Source organism: Vulpes lagopus, chromosome 2, assembly GCF_018345385.1.
Source record: "Vulpes lagopus strain Blue_001 chromosome 2, ASM1834538v1, whole genome shotgun sequence".
NCBI classification, from domain to species: Eukaryota; Metazoa; Chordata; class Mammalia; order Carnivora; family Canidae; genus Vulpes; species Vulpes lagopus.
This window is the reverse complement of record NC_054825.1, coordinates 88,208,357-88,230,340: the sequence shown is the minus strand read 5'-3', so window position 1 is coordinate 88,230,340 and position 21,984 is coordinate 88,208,357. Positions and strand designations below refer to the sequence as shown.

At 35.9% G+C, this 21,984-nt stretch overlaps 2 protein-coding genes across 6 annotated transcripts in view; one reads left to right on the top strand and one right to left on the bottom strand.

The window, feature by feature from the left end:
• REPS1 (RALBP1 associated Eps domain containing 1) overlaps window positions 1-19,085 on the top strand; it is an 81,679-nt gene extending 62,594 nt beyond the window's left edge. For 3 of the 5 annotated variants that reach the window (XM_041743461.1, XM_041743462.1, XM_041743458.1), the window contains 10 exons: window positions 4,949-5,036; window positions 6,240-6,341; window positions 8,128-8,200; window positions 9,527-9,645; window positions 10,846-10,910; window positions 12,560-12,745; window positions 13,600-13,695; window positions 15,529-15,677; window positions 16,663-16,768; window positions 18,812-19,085. In XM_041743461.1, coding sequence (XP_041599395.1) covers window positions 4,949-5,036; window positions 6,240-6,341; window positions 8,128-8,200; window positions 9,527-9,645; window positions 10,846-10,910; window positions 12,560-12,745; window positions 13,600-13,695; window positions 15,529-15,677; window positions 16,663-16,768; window positions 18,812-18,880 — 1,053 coding nt within the window. In that variant the 3' untranslated portion in view covers window positions 18,881-19,085. The remainder of the gene's footprint in view (window positions 1-4,948; window positions 5,037-6,239; window positions 6,342-8,127; window positions 8,201-9,526; window positions 9,646-10,845; window positions 10,911-12,559; window positions 12,746-13,599; window positions 13,696-15,528; window positions 15,678-16,662; window positions 16,769-18,811) is intronic. The other 2 variants (XM_041743463.1, XM_041743460.1) reach the window with 1 other exon arrangement.
• Window positions 19,086-19,087: 2 nt separating this feature from the next.
• Window positions 19,088-21,984, bottom strand: part of ECT2L (epithelial cell transforming 2 like) — a 70,227-nt gene continuing 67,330 nt past the window's right edge. The window contains 1 exon segment of the mRNA XM_041732245.1: window positions 19,088-21,204. Within this exon segment, the coding sequence (XP_041588179.1) occupies window positions 21,077-21,204 (128 nt within the window). The 3' untranslated portion in view covers window positions 19,088-21,076.

The following is a 21,984-nucleotide window of genomic DNA, read 5'->3' as shown; positions in this document are numbered from 1 at the left end:
ATTCAAACAGATAAAATATGGAAGTGTCAGTTTTCACAGTTTATTAATTATTTATGGACCAATTAATATGTAGATCATCTGTGCCCTTTACTTCTTTTATTGCTACTTTGAAGGCATTAATCTTTGGTTTCAACCTGAAAATTGAGGAATGAAAAAGCAAAACATAATATCTGCTGCTTATTAGAAGTTTTAATTAAGGTCTCTTGGGAAGTGACAGGTGCTGTAACTTAAAGTTTACCTTTGCTCTAAGGTTTATTTCTCCATCTTACTCTTTTCTTTTTTTTTTTCAAGATTTTATTTATTCATGAGAGACAGAGAGAGAGAGAGAGGCAGAGACACAGGCAGAGGGAGAAGCAGGCTCCATGCAGGGAGCCTGATGTGGGACTCGATCCTGGGTCTCCAGGATCACGCCCTGGACTGAAGGTGGCACTAAACCACTGAGCCACCCGGGCTGCCATCCATCTTACTCTTACCTACTATTTACATAGGCAGGTTATTTTTTTAAAATACTTAATTTTAAAATGTTTTATTGGGAAAGCGGGTTAGGTTTAGGAATACAGAATTGCTCTGTTTTATTCCCCAACCCATAAGAGATGGTGAAAATAATTATGCAGAATATTATGATTTTTTTTTGTCAGGCCAGGAAAGAACATTATATATAAAAACATAGAACTCAGAGGCAAAATAAATTGACTCATGACTGGCAGGAAATGCCAGGAAATATTTGACTTTATCATAGTGATGTTCTTGTAACTTCTTGGAAAAAATACCCAAATTTGCGAGTTCTAGCTCTAGTGTTTAAAATACTATGGCTCAGTACTTTCTTTTATTATCTCTTGTGAGGCAGGAAGCTGTAAGAAATTAAAAGTTATAATTGCTATTTTAAATCTGAAATTAGATCTCTAAACTTGATAAAGTTGGCAGTCTTAAATATTTATAATGTTACCTAGAAATCTTTTTTATGATGATAAACTTAAATCTTAACTTTGTTCCCCCAACTTAGGGATCTCAGTAATAAACCTGCCATTAGGAGAATGCCCTGCTCCCATTGAGGATCTAAGTTCTTATCCTTCATTTAATACTTACCTGGCAAACTGCCTTCTGTATAACACAGCTTATACTCATAATCCCAAATGATCCTTTGCAAGTCTTCTATAAATAATTGTAAGTGAGTAAGGTCCATACGGATTAGAAGATAATTGCCTAAGAGAAAAATATCACTGCAGTTCTAATATGAATTTACAAACCTTACAGTCTTGGAAATATTTAATGGAATATTTTTAAAAAGCTAAAATTTGATAATTAGCCGTTTGCTCAGTAAAGTGAAAGTCTATGAGGAGCCCAACAGTTCTCTGTAGCACTTAGAGACTTCTGCATCACATAGTACAGTGACCTCACATGCAAACGAGATGGATAGTTATTAGGCTCCCAAAATTATAATGAAATTGAGCTTCTGATATATCATTTCCAGAAACTTGATTGCTTTTGTTGAACTGCTTATCGTTAATAGCCTCTGGTAGAATCTGCTTCTGCTACTAAATTCTAGACTGATAAGAAGTGTAGTGCACTAGTCTTTGCCATGATTTATGCCTGATCTTAAGTGCTGTAAAACTTCTGAGTAATTCAGGATATAAAAAGTTAATTTGATTACTGAAGATGCCCAGCCAACCCACCTGGTTTAGTGGAGCTCCCTTCTAGGTGCCTGTGACAGTCTCTAGGAGTATAAAAAAGGTCAAAAACTTCACTCGTAGGTAGGTAGCCCACAGCTTAACCATGATAGGTGATGGTTGTAATATCACTGATTGTGATAATTATCATATATAGTTGTGAGCAAAATTTTAGGCAGAGAACTGTGGGCTAATTCAGCCTGGTGTATTTGGGAAAGTTTTCACAAGAGTGGTTATGCTTGGTGTGCTGGGTTTTGAAAGAAACTATGAATTGGCAGAAATGGACAAGGGCATTCCAAGCAGAGAGAATATCACAGGCAGGATCTGGTGAGTGTGCTGAGAGTATAGGGTAGACATGGGGGTTGAGGGGGTCTAAGCAGTATGGTTGAAACCAGACTGGGAAGATCTTTTGTGCTAGACCAAAGATCTGAACTTCATCTCATAGACCTGAGGAGCCAGCCAGGAGTGCCATGAAAAGATAGGAGTGAGAAAGAGGCAGTTGGAGAAGATCAGTCAGGCAGCAAACAATGTGAAGAATTGATGGGATCAGAGAGAGCAAGATGTTGAGTGACACAGAAAGGAAAAGCAGGGAGGGTGGACTCAGGCAGGATCACGAGATTTAAGGCAAGTAGAAAATACAGGTAGATGAGTCTAATATATTCAATAAAGTGTATAGTATAATATATATAATATATTCAAGTATATTATATTATATATTATAATACACTTGAGTATATAATATATTCAATAAAGTATAATAAATAAAGTGAAATGCCCAAATATATGACACAGATGTACCATAAGTGATTAAGAATGGGTTTCCTAAAGGTGACGAGGTGATTTGAATAGGTAGAAGAAGCTGGGCAGAGCCTGCTAGTCAGTCTTTATACTTTTTTCTCTATTTGTAAATTTGGGGTTGCTAATTTGGAGCATCTGATGGCTCAGGACTTAGAAGAGTATAGGCATTCATGGTTCTTCATTTGGATGTCGAAATAATGTCAAAGCTGTCTATCCTATTGCAAACCACAGTCACAAATAGAGCTTCTGATGTGTATACTAGCTGGAGGTTAGGCCTGCCATCAGTGTAAAGCTCTGTAAGGAATTCTGTTGTCCTGCTAGCAGCTGGACTTGCAAGCTCACAACAGCCAGTGGTTGCATGTCTGAAGTATGTGATACAGAATTGATTTGCTGGCACAGAAACTTATGCAAATAATTTGGAGAATGAATAGAACATTCATGATTTTCTTTTCTTAGAGTCATTATCATGACTTCCACATACTGTACTGGAAATATATGAAAAGATTCCTTAATAGTTCCAACTGTCATAAGTTTTATATATCTGATTTTATACACACAATATATATTAGATGAATATTATGAATTAAAACGTCTAACAATTTTTTTGCTTGTTTTTTCCTAGCTTGTTTTGGGTTTGGAATAAGATTTATTGTCTCATGAACTATCCTTTTTTTTTTCCTTTAATCTTGCCTTATAAGGTTAAATTCTGATTCTTATAGCATTTATTTCTACCACTAAAGTTGTGAGTTAAGAAAGTAGTTATTCCTAAAACCATGTTTTTATAACCATAAATGCAACAAAGAACATCTTAAGTGTATTGTTAAAAATTATTTTCCTGAAGAACACCGGGAGGCTCAGTGATTGTGTGTCTGCCTTCAGCTCAGGCCGTGATCCAGGGTCCTAGGATCGAGTCCCACATTGGGCTCCCCACAGGAAGCCTGCTTCTCCCTCTGCCTGTGTCTCTGCCTCTCTCTCTGTGTCTCTCATGAATAAATAAATGAAATCCTTAAGATTTTTTTTCCTTGAGAGTAACTCATTATTGTTTGAGAAATCTATGAACTTTTATCCAGCTATAATATTAATCTTTATAACTGTAATTTAGAGTTGTAGGGGAAATGTTAGAACTCTGTTCACAACCTTGCTGGTGTAGGGACAGAAAATTACTGTGAATGAATCTATCAGTATGATTGCAAAAAAGAATTCATTTGTTATAAATTGGTTGATTTGAGATTATGAGAATAAGCTAAGGGGGCCTGTCAAACAAGAGGCAGTATGCTAGAACCAAACTTCCTTTAGCAGAGGCTTGGTGTTACCTAGTACTGTCAACCAAAAAAGGTGTCTGACTTAAACTGAATCTAAGAGGTTTGTCTTCATCTTCTCTTCTTGCTTTGCTGTTTGCATTCTTTTCAAAAAGTCTGTACTACAGTTTCCTTACTCCTCTAGCTAGACTTGCCACTCATGAAATTTTAGGAATATCAGATATATTCCAGCCATGAAAAGGTTTAAGAAAAATAATGGAATGTTAAGAGTAGGAGTCTTACTTATTCCTTTTTAAAAATACATGGCTTTGTGGAATTTTTTGGGGTTCTTTGTTAGTTTTTGTTTTTATTGTATTTATTATAGAGACATGGGAATAGTGAAGGACATAGCAAGCGAGAGAGAGCATGGAGCAGGGAGGAGAGGGAAAAGCAGGCTCACCACTGAGCATGGAGCCTGATGCAGAGCTCGATCTGAGGGACCCCGGGATCGTGACATGAGCCAAAGACAGGCGCTCAACCAACAGCACTACCCAGGCGCCCCAGTTTTTTTTTTTTTTTTAATTATTTATTCATGAGAGACAGAGGCAGAGACACAGGCAGAGGGAGAAGCAGGTTCCATGTAGGGAGCCCGATAGAGGACTCGATCCTGGGACTCCAGGATCATGCCCTGGGCTGAAGGCAGGTGCTAAACCGCTGAGCCACCCAGGGATCCCCGGTGCCCCAGTTTTAAACAGTTTTATAGAAGTAATCTGTAGAAACAATATATTATGCTGTTAAAATATAGCGAGCATTATTACCTTGTTTTACAAAGGAAAAAGTAAGTGTCAATTTTTTTTCAGCAATTAGAGAAAAATTTGAGTTCTCATGAAATAGTGCAGTTTAACTTCAAAGGTTCATATTTGTATAATTTAATTAGAACATCTCATACTTTGCCTTTGATATAGTCTTCAAATATAGTTTTATAGATCTTTTTTCCACTCAAATCTTTAACCACTCAAAAGTTAAAATGTACTTTTTTATTAAAAAAAAATCAGATTATTAGAGTACGCATAGTGAACTTGATTTGTACACGTAATTCTAAGATTTCTAATTAAGAAATTTATTTTCATGCTTGCCTTAGCATGAATAAAAAAGTCTATTTAAAGTATTGTTAGTTTGGATTATTCATGGTATCAGCGTGGCGTTTTTAATGCAAAGTCTGTATTTCCTCCCATTCGTCTCTAGGATACTGCTATTGTTCATCCAGTTCCCATTCGTATGACTCCAAGCAAAATCCACATGCAGGAAATGGAACTGAAAAGAACTGGCAGTGGTAAGGAAGCTGTTGCTGGGTTGTATTTTAGATTAGCATCTAACTAAAATACACAAATAATTATTTGAGGGCTCAGATTCCTTCATAATTGTTTATTTTTCAACATAGTACTTTCTACAAGTATAGATGTATTTTTGTGTATATTATTCAATTTATATTACAGTTTCAAAAGGAAACTGTTAAAGGTGCCTAAGTGGCTCAACTGATTGGTCAGCTGACTATTGATTTTGACTCAGGTCACGATCCTAGGGTCCTGGGGTCCAACCCCATGTCATGTTGGGCTCCATGCTCAACAGGGAGTCTGCTTAAGGATTCTCTCTTTCACCCTCTGCCCTTCCCCCCCGAGTGTATGCTCTTTCTTGCTCTCAAATATTTTTCAAAAATTTTTAAAAAGGGAAACTGTTGAATTTATATTATAAATAAAAATAAGGACAATTGGAAGATGTGACTTTTCTAATACCCAATGGGTTTTGTGGGGTTTTTAAAAGATTTTCTTTATTTATTTATTTTAGAGTGGATGTAAGCTGGGTATGGGGAAGGAGTTGGGAAAGGCATAGGGAAAGGGAGAGAGGATCTTAAGCAGGCTCCATGCCAATGTGGAGCCTGATGTGGGGCTCAGTCTCAAGGCCCTGAGATCATGACCTGAGCTAAAACCCAGATTTGGTTGCTTAACCGACTGACCCATCCAGGCATCTCTACCTTATGGGTTTTATGATAACTGCTGTGAATATATATTTAAAGTATGTTCAGATTTTAACTGAAGAGGAGGTAGTATGTTAAAATAAATCTTGGCTTTGAAATTGTATGTTTTGCTTAAAGTCTTGAAGTTTCTCCTCATTTTAGATTAAATGTTTTAGTTAGACATCTATTTATTTTCTCAGAGGTATATCTATTTTCTGTATAAGTCAACATCATAAATTATTTTATAACCATTTGTGTGGGGTTTTTACTACCCTGAAGGGATAAATTAACAAAGTATGAACATGCAAATTGACATTTTTCATTAAAACCAATCTTCTGTTGTGGTAGAAAGCAAAATTCGCTATGAACAAGCTCATATTTTTATTAAAAATACTATTTTGTCTTATATCTCATGAGGTTTACCTTCTACTTCTTTGGAATATATAAATGAAGTCTTATACTCTGAAGTTTATGAATTTATTAATTCAGTTCTTATATTTTTACCTTTTACTTCTCTACTAGATCATACTAATCCCACTAGCCCATTACTGGTGAAAACATCTGACCTGTCGGAGGAAAGTAAAATAAATTCATCAGTGAAATTTGCTTCTGGAAATACTGTAGGTAAGTGAAAAATAGCATTACAGCTTCCATTTGAAGTTGGTTAAGTGTGGATTTAGAATCTGAATAATTCAAATGTATAGCTATTTCATATTACCTTACTGAATAAAGTAGAGATAAGTCAACCTTTTTAAGTACCCTACCCTCTGTATGAGTAAATGGTTGCTTATTGCCACCTGGACCTGCTTCTAGGCAGGCCTTCTGTTTGCCATCCTTCTCCGTTAGCCACATTTAGTCCATGAACTCTTCACACTTACTCCTTCCTCTCACAAGAAATTATGTGTACATTCATTTATTTAGCCTATGTTAAAGGAATAGTATGTGGCAGGCTCTGTTCTAGACACTAGGGATTCAGCAGTTAAACAAACAAAAAATCTTTGCCTTTATGGAGCTTACATTCTGTAGGGAATATAAGAGAAAAAACCCAAAACAAAAATCTTAACTCCTCCTATCTTAAGAGATAATTAACACATTGGATAAGAATAAAGCTGGCAAAGAGAAGAAGAGGGAGTGGCAGTTTAAGGAAGGAGCTCAAAGAAGACCTTACCAAAAGATGACATTTGGGTTAAGACCTGAATGAGATGAGGGATTCGGCTGTGAATATCAGAAGGAAGAACATTTAAGGCACAGGAAACAGCACATGTGAAGCCCTTATTTAGAAATCTGCCTTCTGCTGGGAACAGCAGGTAAACACCTGGAAGAGAACCAATTAGCAAATTTGGCAGCCAGAAGTAGCAAGTAGTAGAGGAGTAATCAGGGAGCAGTGAAAGAGTGACTTTTACTGCATGAGATAAAACGCCGTTAGAAGGTTTTGAATGGAGAAGTGATGTGGCCTGACCTTCCTTTTTTTATATACGAGGATCACTACAGCTGCTGTAAGAGTAATAGCCCCCAAGAAAGCAAGAGTCAAAACAGGAAAGATCGTTTAAAAAACAATTGGAGGAACATATGTAAGAGAGGAGGATGGCTTAGCCTAGGGTGGTAGCAGTGCTGGGAAGTGGTCAGATTCTGGCTATATTTTATAGAAAAAGAGTCAGAATTTGCTTACTTGTGTTATAAAGTGTGATGGTGGGAGGTCACAGGTGATTCAGGGAATTTAGCCTGAGCCACTGGGCATTGTGGAAGACTGTGATAACAGGTTTGTTGGGGAAAAACAGAAGTTGAGTTTTGGACATCTCAAAGTTTGAGATGCCTATTGGAACATCCAGATGGAAATATGTTAGTTTTAACATCATTCATGGGCCAATTAATTAAACAGTTCAGTTATTTGATAAGAAAAAGGAAGGGATACATTTTGAAATGAAACCAAACCAAATAACCAGTCCCTTCAATTTACAACCCTTCAAAGTAAGCAGCAGTGTTCCTTCACATTGTCCCTGAGTTTCTGTTTTAAGATTTATCATTCATCACAACCATTAGTCTGTCTCTGGGACCCTCTGCTCTTCATAAGATTGTGAGGATTTGGAAATGATATTTTCTCAGGTGAAAAATGGGGAATGTCTGGCTAATCTCATAAATTTTATTATTGTCTAAGCATATTTTTTAATTCCTATATTAACTTCTCTAGACTAACCTATTCTGTGTGCATGGTATTTCATTGTGTAAATATGCCATGATTTGATTGATATTTAAATTTTTACATTTCATAACACTAGGATGAACTGTTAACCTATTAGCCAATCTTTAAATATCTGTGATTTGAAATAATAATTATTATATTTGTTTAGATTATATAGAGTAAAAAATGAATAAAAGATTATTATTAAATAGGATATATTCCATTTATCAGCAGATGGGTACAGTAGTTCAGATTCTTTTACTTCGGACCCAGAACAGATTGGAAACAACGTAACTCATCAAAGGTCAGTATTTTTTCAGTTAAAAAGCATATTAAAATATCTTGTTATGTTTTAATTGAGAATATTTTAGAACCAAGTATGAATTATTTTCCTCTATTCTTCAGCTCTCTAGAGGCTGTTAGGTTACCTGTTGACTTATGTAGAAGGGAAATAATTTTTTTGATTCTTTTCAACTTTAATAGGAAATAAAAGGAACCTTATTGTTCCCATGGTGTTCTTTGGAAGGTCTAGAAAGAGCTATAGTAGCATTAGCAGTTTAATACAGTCCTTTTTGTAAGTAAACAGTTGAGAGTCTGTTTAAGTAATGTACAGATTTTCTTGGATAGCCTTATGGCAAGTACCAACAAAATTCTGTTTTAAGATACCATCTAGAAGCACACACCCTAGTGTTGGGCTATCTACTTACCCTGAGGATCTGCATTACATATAACTTTTCAGGCACAAATAAAAAAGGTATGGGATAGGGTGAAGGTAGCAAGGGATTTGTCTGCAAGGGTTTAGCCATCCACTAAAAATTATGTGCAGGACAAGAGTATCTTTTCCCCCTCATCCTTTATATGTACTAAGTATCCTTTTCCACATTCCTGGAGGATATAGAGACTAGTAATATAGAATCTCAGAAGAATTTCCAGAGTCAAAGACTGCTTCTTTGTATAATTATTTCTCTTCAGATATCTTGGATTTTATTCTCCTTTTTATCCCTGTACATGAGGATCAGATTGCCAGGGTCCATGAGATTCTTTTCAGAATACAGAAGACTTTAGTGGCAAAAAAGTGAATCTCTAGGGTGGGTCAAGAATGAGTACAGCCAAAAAAAAAAAAAAAAAAAAAGAATGAGTACAGCCACTGCTACAATGAGATTGCCTGTGGGGACACAGGAGTGGGCACCTCAGTAGCTGAGCCAGATTCTCTTTCAGCTTACCAAACTTCAAACTTTAAATAAGGTGAAAGCTAACCATGTCTGAAAGTAAAGTTTCTCTTTTTTGAAAATGTTTTTTCAAACTAGTATTATCTTTAATTGAGTGGGAAAAAGTTGCTAGGTTTGTGTCTACCTTGAATTCCTGTCAATAACTTTCTTTTCAAAATTTTTGAAATTTTAAAAAATGTAATAATTATGCTTCATAAAAAAAGATTATTTGACACATTGACTAATTACTTGCTAATGCATATCATAAACAGTCTTGTCTTTATCATCATAGGACTCGTATACCTACTTGAGAAAATGTCACACCAATAAGATCTTCGCTGCTTAGCCAAATTTGAATGCTTAAAAAGGAAAAAGCTCCAATACCAGTAACATGACCAGTTATAATGGGGTGTATTTTGTAGGTCTCATTCAGGAACATCTCCTGATAACACTGCACCACCACCTCCTCCTCCAAGACCACAGCCTTCTCATTCTAGATCATCATCTTTAGATATGAATCGGACCTTTGCAGTCACCACAGGTAGGGATTAAGAGCCATATCTATTTTCATTTGTTTTTTTTCTTAAGATTTTATTTATTCATTTGACAGAGAGAAAGAGAGCACGCAGGTACAAGTAGGGGGAGAGGGAGAAGCAGGCTCCCCACTGAGCAGGGAGCCCAACGTGGGGCTCAGTCCCAGGACCCCAGGATCACGACCCAAGCCAAAGGCAGATGCTTAACTGACTGAGCCACCCAGGCACCCCGATTTTAAAGTTCATTAAAGAGCACAACATTTTTATTTAATCTTTTCTTACCATGCCTTATTTTTTATTTGAGGAAAAATTTTGAGTTTAGAAGATGTCAGATGAGAGGAAATTTTTTTTCTTTATGTATTTGAGGGAAAATGATAGAGATGGGAACCTGAGAGTTGCCACAAGAGATTTTAAAACAACCATGTGGAGAGATCAAGGAGGGAAAGCTGGATAGGTTTTCAGTTAACTAACAAAGAAGAGATAACACTCATAATTTACTTCAAGTTTTAAATAACTGGTTTAACGTTAATAAATTTTGATCAAAACAGAAAAGTTAGAACCAAAGGGTGATGATGTTCTGTTTTAGACGTCATAGGTTTGGAATGATGAGGAAAACATGACATAATAGTAGGCCATTGGACTTGTGGACTAAGAAAAATTGTGTTGAGAATTATTTACTTAGAAATGATTGAGTGAAGTATTAAATGCAAAGAGAAAATTTGGAAGTCTGCATATTTTATAGCTGAAGAGCATTCAGAAATTTTAGAAAACCAAGAATGTATAGTATTATGGAAACAAGAATACCACGAGTGCCTTGTGCAATAGAACAAGAGAAATGAGATCTGAGATAGAGTGCCTGGGTGGCTTGGTCAGTTAAGTGTCTGACCCTTAATCTCAGCTCAGGTCTTGATCTCAGGGTCATGAGTCCAAGCCTCACATTGGGCTCCACACTGGGTGTGGAGCCTACTAAACAAAATAACTCCCTAACAACAACAAAAAAAAAGATAGATAATGAGGTCTCAGAAAAGGCTATGAGGCTTGGTTACTAGGTCACATCTAGATAGTTTTACAGGATAATAAATACCTTCCAATACTTATCAAGCATTCTTAGAAGTCTTTGTCATTTGATCCCATTCACTCTGCTTGTTCGTTCTACTAGCAAAGTATGTGTTTACTAAAGAAAAAAAATGACTTGTGTATTTACTCAGGACAACAACAGGCTGGAGTTGTTGCCCATCCTCCTGCAGTGCCTCCAAGACCCCAGCCCTCACAGGTAATTCTTCAGTGTGTTCATTACTGAACAATTATATTTGTCTGTTAGGGGTTTGCTCTTCTACTCTGGAATTATTTTGAAGATCAAGAATTACCCAATTAATCATTCTTAATGAGCATTTCATTTAGGGAAGCTGGGTCTTATTTTGGAAGTCCAGAATAATGGTTGGAGTTACCTTTGAAAGAAACTTAAAAGTGGACCAAATGACAATGTCTTAATAATGGAAGGTTTAGTGGAGAGAACAGTGGGTTGGGAGATAGATGTCCATGTATGTCCTGGGTCTAGCAGAGGCTCTGTGCCCTCCCTGCATCTCCCTGCCAAGGATGTTACTCCATCAGGAAAGAAAGTGTAAGAAGACCTCTGCATCCCTGCCAGGTGGAAATTGTTTTCATCTAGTATGTTCTGAGACAGATTCTGGATGATAGCTATAGTTTTATGTGACTGGCTGGCTGCCTCTTACATGAATGAATTTGGTTGATTTTTTTTCTGAGTTAGATTCTTATCATGAGGTTGGTTACTTGAAGTTAGAAAGATGGTTTCTTAATCATAAAAGGTCCTGAAATTTGAATATTTCCATATCTAGTTTATCTAAAATGCCAGCAAAAATACTTGTGTTGGGGGTTAAACTGTGAAACCCAATGAGCTAGTCACTTGACTCAAGAACGAGTTCAGTGGGGAAGACAGACCTGTAAACAGCAATTATAATGGAAGGGCTATGCTAGATACATTTATGAAATGCTTTGGCACAGCTTTACTAGCTAGTAAAGTCAAGGATCTCATTGAAAAGGCATAAGTAAAATGAAAGAAGTAAGACTTTAAGCAGAGACTTGAGAGATAAAGTAGTGTTTCTTGGGAAGAGGGGACTCCAATCAGAAGGAATGACATTGCCTGGCATATTCAGGGTAAAGGAGTCAGTTTAGTGCAAGTGGAATGATGGGAGATGAAACTGAAGAGGTGGTTGGAAAGGGGCAGAGTATTTCTGTGTCATACTCAAGACCCAGAGAGAGTCATGAGACTTCTCACGCTGCATTTTACGTTCTTGTTTACTTGTCTCTTACCTTGCTCCGGTCTATCTGCTTCATGAGGGCACAGACTTTATTTGTTCATTCACTATTATTTTCATAATGCTTGGCCACAAGTTAGATACTCGGTAAATTTATTTTTGAACTGAAGATTTTAGGATTGCTCCACCAAAGGAGTGGAGGACATACCAAAGGGAAGTACACTGAAGTGTTGGGAGGATCCTTAGAGCAGTGGTTTTCATACTTTAAAATAACCCTTTTAGAAACATAATGAAACAGTTAAAAAATAACTTGTTAAAAGTACACACTATTCTGCGGTACCTTAATTAAGAAAACAGTGGATGCAAGTGGAGAAGCAGAGAGTAGGGCCATACCCTCCCTCTGCTTTCATGTACTTTCTTTGCAAAAAAGAATTTTGTAAAAGTATCTTTTTTATTGAAGGTTTGTCATCTTAATTTTTTTAGTGTCTCAGCATTCCACTTACGGATTTTAGAGTCAGATGCTACCATCCCTTATCACCCTGAATTTACGGATAACAAAGTATATCTACAATATATGTTCAGAGAAGGTTGCGGACAGTGATTCACTAATAAAATATGTGTTCCTCTATCCTGATCCATCATGTAGGCTCCTGGTCCCGTTGTGCATCGCCCAGTGGATGCTGATGGCCTGATAACTCACACTAGTACCTCACCTCAGCAGATACCAGAACAACCAAATTTTGCAGATTTCAGCCAATTTGAAGTATTTGCTGCATCAAATGTAAATGAAGAACAAGATGATGAAGCTGAGAAACATCCAGAGGTCTTGCCGGTCAGTTTTTAGGGCTTATGTAATTTTCTGCTGAGAAACTCTTCCCACATTATATTCATAAACAGGTCTATAAACAGAGGAACCTCTAAAAGAGCAGATATTAAGAGTGAATATAAGTGAGTAAAATTGCTGCTGCTGCTGCTGCAGAGGATTTATATTTCCTACATCTGTGCATCTTACTTATTTGACCTCAGGTACCTGCTGGTTATGATATATGCTCAATAAGAATCAGAATCTGGGTGGGAGTTAGCTGTGGTGTGAAAAGACACAAACACAACCATCTGAGCATGGCTAAAACACTGCTGAGGGGTTTGCATCTGATGTGTGATTTGGTGAAGATTTCCATGTAACAAGTGGTTATGGTTACCATAGCTACACTCCATTCGTATGATAGTAAGTCACCTTAGTTAGACCTACAGACTACAGGATGCTAAATTCAGTCTTTGCAGTGTTCTAGGATGTGCTGTTGAGTTCTAGTGGCAGGAACTTCTACTAGCCACTTCTTCAAAATTGAAACTTTCTGCCTAGCCCTGGGCCCATTAGGGGTATGGGCTATGCCTCCAGGAAGGCAAGGGAGGGCCCGAGGGGAAGTACAGGTGTGCACAGGGTACTGGTCCTCATGCCTTGTAGTGGAGGCATCCCCTCCCCTGCTCCCTCAGAGATGCATTCCCTTCCCTTTTCTCTGCCCTTCTGCACAAGAGAATGGTCATTTTACGGGGTTTTCTCAAATTCTTTATTATCAGAATGAACATTTTCTTAGAACATTTTGCTCTCTGACTTGTTAACATATATTTATGCATAATTATTGTATACTGCTTATGTGTAATTAGAAACGATAACGTATTCACCTCCAGGTTGAAAAAGCTTCAGATCCTGCAAGTTCTCTTCGAGTTGCCAAAACAGATAGTAAAATTGAAGAAAAGACAGCTGCTAGTGTTCCCGCCAATGTGGTATGGAAAAAGTCTTCTATAATATTGATTATTTTGTACATATAAAAAATTATATGACACCATTTTTACTTTGTAAGATTTTAAAGATGATGAAAATCTTAGAAATGAAGTTAACAACAGAGTTTCTAAGCCATTCCACTGCCTTCAACTGTAATATATTTGGTCTGTCTCAGAACAAGGTCTATCTATTTAAAAAATCTGGGAATGGATAGTCTGTCATCTAGTATTTGCCATAGGTTCTCAGAATTTATCTGCTGATGACATTCTTCCACATATATTGTCAAATTGTTTGTTTTATTGCAATCTTAAGTGTCCTAGGGAAAAATTACCAATCCTCTAAGGGTGTTATACTCTGCTCTTTTTCTTTACTGTTTTGGGGATAATTTTTCCCCCAACATTTTATTATGAAAATGTTTAAACATACAGTAAAGTTGAGAAAAGTTTACGTTGTATATACATCAATAAACCTACACTTTGTACTATTAATATTTTACTGTACTTGCATTATCCTATATCTCTCCATCCGTCTATCTACATCAATCTTTATCTTTTTTTTGTATTTCAAAGTAAATTTAAGATATTTGTATATTTTTCCATTGAAAGAAAAGTTTTGGTAATTTTTTTTCTACTATCATCTGGACATCTCCCGTAGTTATTATAGCATGTGTTTGAGAGTACTTAAATTCTACTTTCTGGACACTTTATTTTTTACTATATTTCTGTGATTTTTTTTTTTTAATAGTGAAATAGATTTTTGTCAGCTTACAGCAACAAATTAAAAATAGCACTTAACCAAAGATATGACAGTTTATTGTCATTTTTATTTATTAGCAGATCAAACCAAGTTATGGTAAATACCAAAATACTGTATTTGAATCTGTTGAGGTCAAATTCACAGTTTCTAAAACAATGTCCATTCAGGGCAGCCCGGTTGGCTCAGCGGTTTAGCACCGCCTTCAGCCCAGGGCCTGATCCTGGAGCCTCGGGATCGAGTCCCATGTCGGGCTTCCTGCATGGAGCCCTCTGCCTGTGTCTCTGCTTCTCTCTCTCTCTCTCTCTCTCTCTCTCTCTCTCTTTCTCTGTATGTTTCTCATAAATAAAGAAATAAAATCTTTTTTAAAAAAAAGTCTATTCATATTCAAGAGTTAAAATAATTGTGCATCTTAGTTGTGAGTTTTTAAAGAATTGCCTTTCTACTTTATAAATTGCTTTATATAAGATATATGTTTTATGTATTAAGACATAGTTTAGTATTTTTGAGTAGGAAATCCTATGATGATGATAGATACATACTTCTGACTCCCCCACTTTTTTTAAAGATTTTATATATTTGAGAGAGAGAGCACGAATGGCAGGAGAGGGAGAAGCAGGCTCCCTGCTGAACAGAGAGCCCAATGGGGCACCCAGGTCCCAATACACCAGGATCATGACCTGAGCTGAAGGCAGACGCTTAACTAACTGGGCCACGTAGGCACCCCTGAAGACACCCTTTTATATTATTAAACAGTACATATATATTGAGCATGTTTCCTGTTAATATTTAAACAGTGGATTACAGTTTTGAGTCAGATTTAGGCCTCAAGGAGCTTATGTTACCCTTTTTTTTTTTAAAAAGTAGTTACATTTCACAATTGTGTCAACCAGGAACAAACCCTTTCACATTGAAATTTAACTTAACTGTGTTACAGATACATAAATTAAAGTAGGACAGGTGACTTTTAATTTTTGGAGAATAAGCAGTTTAAAGAAAGCAAAGTGCTTTATGGTAAAGTGCTGAGTAACCGTGAATGTCTTGAAGACATGCTCATTGTTAATGGACTTCTTCTCTTGTAGAGCAAAGGCACAACACCTCTCGCTCCACCACCTAAACCTGTTCGAAGAAGATTAAAATCAGAAGATGAATTAAGGCCAGAAGTTGATGAACATACGCAAAAGACAGGTGTCTTAGCTGCTGTGCTTGCATCACAGCCTTCTATTCCTAGGTAATCAGAGTTGTTCCTAAACACCTATAATTACAGGGAGCAAAAAGCACAGCAATTAAATTTCTATCAAAATGAAAGAAATTACAGTCAGACTAGCTCTCTAATTGAGCAGAGGTTCTCAGCTGTTCCCTCTCTAAGAGTTTTCTTTTTTATGAATAGGTGTAATATTCTTCCCCACTTTCCCCCCTTTCTATTATCAGGTTCAATTCCAATTTCATTTTGATAAACTAACACAAACCCTAGAACAAATTTAAAAAAAAAATTTTTTTTTAATTTTTTTATTTATTTATGATAGTCACAGAGAGAGAGAGAAAGGCAGAGACACAGGCAGAGGGAGAAGCAGGCTCCATGCACTGGGAGCCCGACGTGGGATTCAATCCCAGGTCTCCAGGATCGCGCCCTGGGCCAAAGGCAGGCGCCAAACCGCTGCGCCACCCAGGGATCCCTAAATTTTTAAAAATTAATAGTGTAGATAACACTTAAGATTTTAACTATGGTTGTCCTGGACCGAGAATTGGCCAACAAGGGCTCATGGGCCAAATTCACCTTATGGCCTGTTTTCTGTAAGGCCCAGAGCTAAAAATGGCTTTTATATTTGTGTAAAAAAAGAAGAAGGAGAAGAGAGAAAGAAGAGAAAAAGAAAGAAAAGAAACAAAAACCAAGAATATGCTGTAGAAACCATTTGGCCCACAAATTAAAATATTTACTATGTGGTCATTGATAGAAAATGGTTGCCGATGCCTGCTCTGGACTAATAAATGCAGGTGATTCTACAGATAAGAAGAATTAAAACAATAACCATAACACTTAAGCTCCTGAAGCTTAGATACTTTTGGTTGACCATTGAAACGGAGCAAGTTAGGTTGAGCGATGCTGCTAAGGCAAAAAATGTTCCCTCTAGTTTCTGGATTTAGAGATAGGTTGGAAGAATGGAGAGAACTTAAGAAATGACAATCTGTTTTTCTTGCTCTTTTTATCTTCTTAGGTCTGTTGGGAAAGATAAGAAAGCAATTCAGGCATCAATTAGACGCAATAAGGAAACCAACACAGTTTTGGCCAGATTGAACAGTGAATTACAGCAACAATTAAAGGTATTCTGAATCTTTATTTGGGAAGTCCCATGGACTCAGAATATCTCAGTTAACTAGAACTTAAAAGTGATCCAGCAATTCTTAAGCTAGTATAAAACTTCCCAGGCACCAAGAGAAACGTGTATCTAAAATGTTCTTTATGCCTTTGAATCTTTGGGTGTTAAAAGAAGTTTTGTATGCTTGATTCTGGTCTGATTGTCTTTATATATTTATATATATATATATATATATATCTTTATATGTGTATATAAAATAAGACAGTCTATGTATGGCATCACTGTTTGTATAATGTTCCTAAACTTTCATAATAAAACCCAAGATAAGAAATGTTGTGACCTCAGGTACCTCCAAGATCATATACATGATTTTCTATACTCTTATTTAATTTTAAGATGATTTGAGTATTGTTAGTTTATCCCTTTATCAAAGACAACTCAGATTCTATTAAAGGGAGTTAAACGGGTCTAAAGAAGGAGGATGAGGACAATTGAGGTCATTTTTAATGTGGAAAAGAAAAGAAAAGCCTTAAGTAGAAATGGGACTTACGGCCAGTGTATATTCCCATCATTTATACTTGAGAGGAATGGGTTTTTCTTTCTTACTACTATGATTTTTTTGAATCCCTGCAAGTAAAAAATTAGCCAGAATCATTCATGGTTTACCAACATTATTAAGCATTCATGTCTTGTAAACCAGTGGCTCTCACATCTTGATGTGTATACAGTTAATCAGAGATCGTGTTAAAATGCAAATTCTGATTCATACTAGGTATGGAGTGGGATCTGAGAATTCTGCATTTCTTTGTAAGCTTCCGGATGATGAGAATGACTATTGGTCCCACTTGGAGTAGGAAGGTTGCAAACCACTAAAATGAGGGAAAAAGAGTCTGTGGAAGTGTAAAATGAATGCTTGTTCCCATAGCATTTTTTTTTATCCCTCAACCAGCATTCATCACACTATCTGGAATTATTATGGCACATTTGTCTCTTTGTCCTACTAAAATGAACTCACTGAGAGTAAATCATAATTTTTTTCTGTGCAGGTTGACCGTATATAGGTTGTCCAAACAAAAATACTTTGGAGAGAAAGAGAGAGAGGGATGTGTTAATGTTTAGGCAGGAAATCAGAAATAACCTGGGACTCTCCTCGATAAACTCATAACCATCTTGTCTCTACCCCAAACCTAGCACATGTTAGGCACTTGATAAATATCTGTGAATGAATGATATTTTTGTATAGCTCTTTGACCAAAGTAGGTATTTGTAGTCATTCTATGATTATGAATTTGGTCTATTATAAAGGAAGAATGTAAAACTAAGGATAAGCTTGCTGTTATCATACTTTGATAATGAAAATTTTGTTGATGGATCTTCTTCTGAAGAACTAAAGACGCCTATGGAAACTTGTATATAGGAGCTATTTTAAAAATAACTTTTCTCGTTATTTTTGAGAACAGAAAACAGGAAGTATGATATGAAGTAGGAAGAGGTAGTTCTGATTAAAACACAATACTATCAGCATGATTGAGAAAAATAAAAATAAGTAGGTAAGTTAGGATTTGCTGGCTATCTGAAAAGACTGCTTGCTCAAAACCAACAGTGATTAGAAATTCTGATTGCAAAATAAATTTATTCATTGTGAAACCCAAACTCAAATCAGGTTCAGGAGTTGTTATGACCAGATACTATAATCACCAGGGGAAAGAGTCTGTATTAATGGTCATCTACTGTTACTGTAGGGTGTAGGCTTAATGCAAAATGCATGAATTAATAGCATCATTTGCAAATATTGGCTTTTCTAATAATTAAAAAAACACTTTATTACCCTGATTTAATTAGTAAGAAAAAGATTTTAATTAAGATCATATTTTAATATTACATACATATAAACTTTCCTAAGTGATGAAGTATCCTTTTAAATTACGAATGACTCTCCCTTCATCTTCTTAACAAATTTAGATTGTTTTCTTGATGCTGAGTTATTGTTAGATGTGCCTTACTTTTATATACTTCGAAACATAACTTAGTTTTGTATCTTTTTCAGGATGTTCTTGAGGAGAGAATTTCTCTGGAAGTTCAACTGGAACAGCTTCGACCATTCTCTCACCTATAAGCCAATTGCCGTTAACTGTGAACATACCCATTTTTAAGCAGTTTTGGGTTCAAGCCAATTTGGAGACCCAAACATTCAGCTCACTGCTTAATTCAACGTTAAATTTTATGATTCTGTTTTGCCCTATATGTTCACCTGTATTTAAGTATCTTTTATTTTTTAATTTCAACAATAAAAGGGTCAGGATGACTTTTCCTGGAGGATATATTGTGTTTGTTGGTATAGCCCACCCTTCTTACTCCATAGTATCAGGAATACATGACATTGGTTCAGCATATTTACCTGGCCAGCACCTCACACTGATTTGGTTTACCGAATGGCCTTCCCATCTATATCTCAAGCACAAATCCTTGTAAAAGGAGAGAAAATTAAATAAATTGTCAATTTGTTTTTTAGGTTTAATATTTTACATAAAGCATCTATATTTTGAAAATGAGTTTCCTACTTAATTTTTGATTTGAAAGAACTGTATTGGTTGAGGCATCCTTTAACCATAATCAGTGTTCTTTGGCGGTCCTGTGGTACTTCCAGGTTCTTCTATGTCAACTTGAGGGGCAGATATTCTCATTTTCCCAGTGAAAATTGGAGCAGTTTTGCCAATAACCTAGAATTGTGTGTGTGATTTTACCTCAGCAGTCATGTAAACTTATGAAGATGCTATGAAGACAGATCTTTCTTGATTGTCTCCTAGAAGCGAAGGGAACGTGTTGTGACCACAAACAACATAAGTACCACCCAATGCAGACATCATCATTTTTTGCATGATTTATGCATTTAACTCTCAGTTAGAAGCTTATGCTTATCAGTTGCTACAGAGATTATTTTCAAATAATAATGTTTTAAAAAGTCTGAGGGCATTGATTATTCATGAGATAAATGGAAATTTCTGGAGATTTCTAATTTACTTTCAGCTATCTTGTCATTCAATCTTCAGCCATATAGATTGGTTTTTCCTATTAACAGAGCTTCTGTAGTGTGCCCTATTCAGGATGATATAATGTCGTATGATTTGTTTCATATTATATGATATAGATACATTTTGATCACGTATGTAAATTTGCATTCACTGCTGACCAACCAGATGTAGTGGTTTATTCCGTCTGTAGGATCACAGAATCAAAGTGTGATTTTATACTAATAACACAGCACAATATTTTAACTTCTCTACATTTTTAACAGGAATTTAAATTTTTAAGAATTAGATGGAATTTTGTATGTTATTGGAAAAAAGAAACTTTAAAATAGCCCAGTTCACAGTCCGAGGGTATACTTGTAGATTTTTATTATCTGAAAAGAGAATATGAAAGAGAAAGGAAACTAACAACTTAAAGCTCCCAAGATTAATACCGACTTTACGTAAAAAATAGTACTTCAGTATACATCAGCAGAAGTTCCAAGTGGCTAATAGATTTATAGCTTCAGTTTGTTAAATAATTAAATGATTTTAAAAGTACAGAAAACTACTGAACACCTGTTTTGCGGTTTCTTCAAACACAATTGTCTTAATTATTTTTGTTTCCTAAAAGTTTTTTTTTTTTTTCCCCAACAGCCTTCTAATTTAACAATGTGTAATTTAACTTTTTGAAACTTCTTACTTGGAAGGTCTGAAAATTTTAATTTTGCAACCAAAAGACACTTAAAAATCACGGTACTTTTTAGTACTTCGTAGTGGTTTATTTTTAATGCTCTCTGGAGGAGTATGTTCACATTAAGGATGTATGTAACAGGTTTTTGAGTAAATGGCCCTTTAAAATTCTTATACACATTTTTAAGTCAATAATTATATCATGAAAATTTATAAAGATGGGATTGGTAAATCAAAATATTTCTCTAGACTGATCATTAAGAAATACTTGTTTATACTGACTTTTTCATTAGATCATAAAACAAAAGTTTAAATACACAATTATCCTTGTTCTGTCTTAGGTTTCATCAGTCAAATTAAATAATACTGTCTGTGAAAAATAACTACAAAAAGAAGTGCTTCAGAATTTTGGGCTCAAATTGTTATTACTATACATTTCTTTGCATAGTTGAACATAGGTGATAAAGTTTAAAAGTTAGGAAGGACTTTATGGGTCCTCCTAGTTCATTCTCCCATCATCATGACAAATCATCATTCCACTTCCTACTGTATCTTCTGGAACACAAAATACACCATCTTTGCCAGGGAGAATTAGCGTCCATAATGTTTTCTCACTTCTCCATACTACTTTTGATTGCACTTTGGAGCACTGACAACCATAGGAATTTATCATCCTCAGCCTCTGTAGCACAAATCCATTCACGTTTTGGACCATGAAGAATAAATGCATTCTTGACATCTGTAAAAAATATTTCAAGCCCACTAATTAATCCTGGCAGGTCACAATCAGAAGAAAAGAAAATGTTTTTAAATTCAATAATTGATCAAGTCATCTTTAGTAGTGTATTGACAACTGAAAAGGAATTCCAACAAACACAAATCCATTTTAGAATATAACTTACTAAAAATACTGAATAATTGTGATATAATCTAAAATAATCTCGTCTTTGTGATTGTTTAATTAGCAGTTATTTTTAAAGACTAAGTAGTAGATGATGTCATGTTCTTTAATTCCTTGTCTCAGCCACTCCAGAAGAAACTAGCACCAGTAACAGTCTGCCTTGAGTTGGTGCAGGTAAAGATGCTGAGAGCTAAGCCTGACCCACCTTGGTATGAAGGCCTTTGTTAGAATTAAGCCACCTATGTAGCTGACAGCAATTTGACAACAGGGCAGTGCTGACTTAAGGGGAGATGAAAAGTAGATATCTTACTCTCCTTAACCATTCCTAGTGATTATAGATATGTCACCTGAGTTTGTCTTCTAGGTGGAAATACTTATTTTCACCTTTGGTATTCATTTTTTCTCAGGTTCAGATTTAAAATGATGCTAAAGCTAAAGGGAAGCAATCCTTTTTACAGGGTGAGTTCCCTAAGACCTTTGTTCCAGCTTTAACCTTCAGCCTGCCTTCACGTGGTGAAAAGGATTGGAACGAGAGGTACTCCATTCAGATTGGCCTAACAGGAAAGAGAAGGATCCTTTTAAGCTTAAGAAGTAGAGTGTAGGGCAATAACTAAAAAT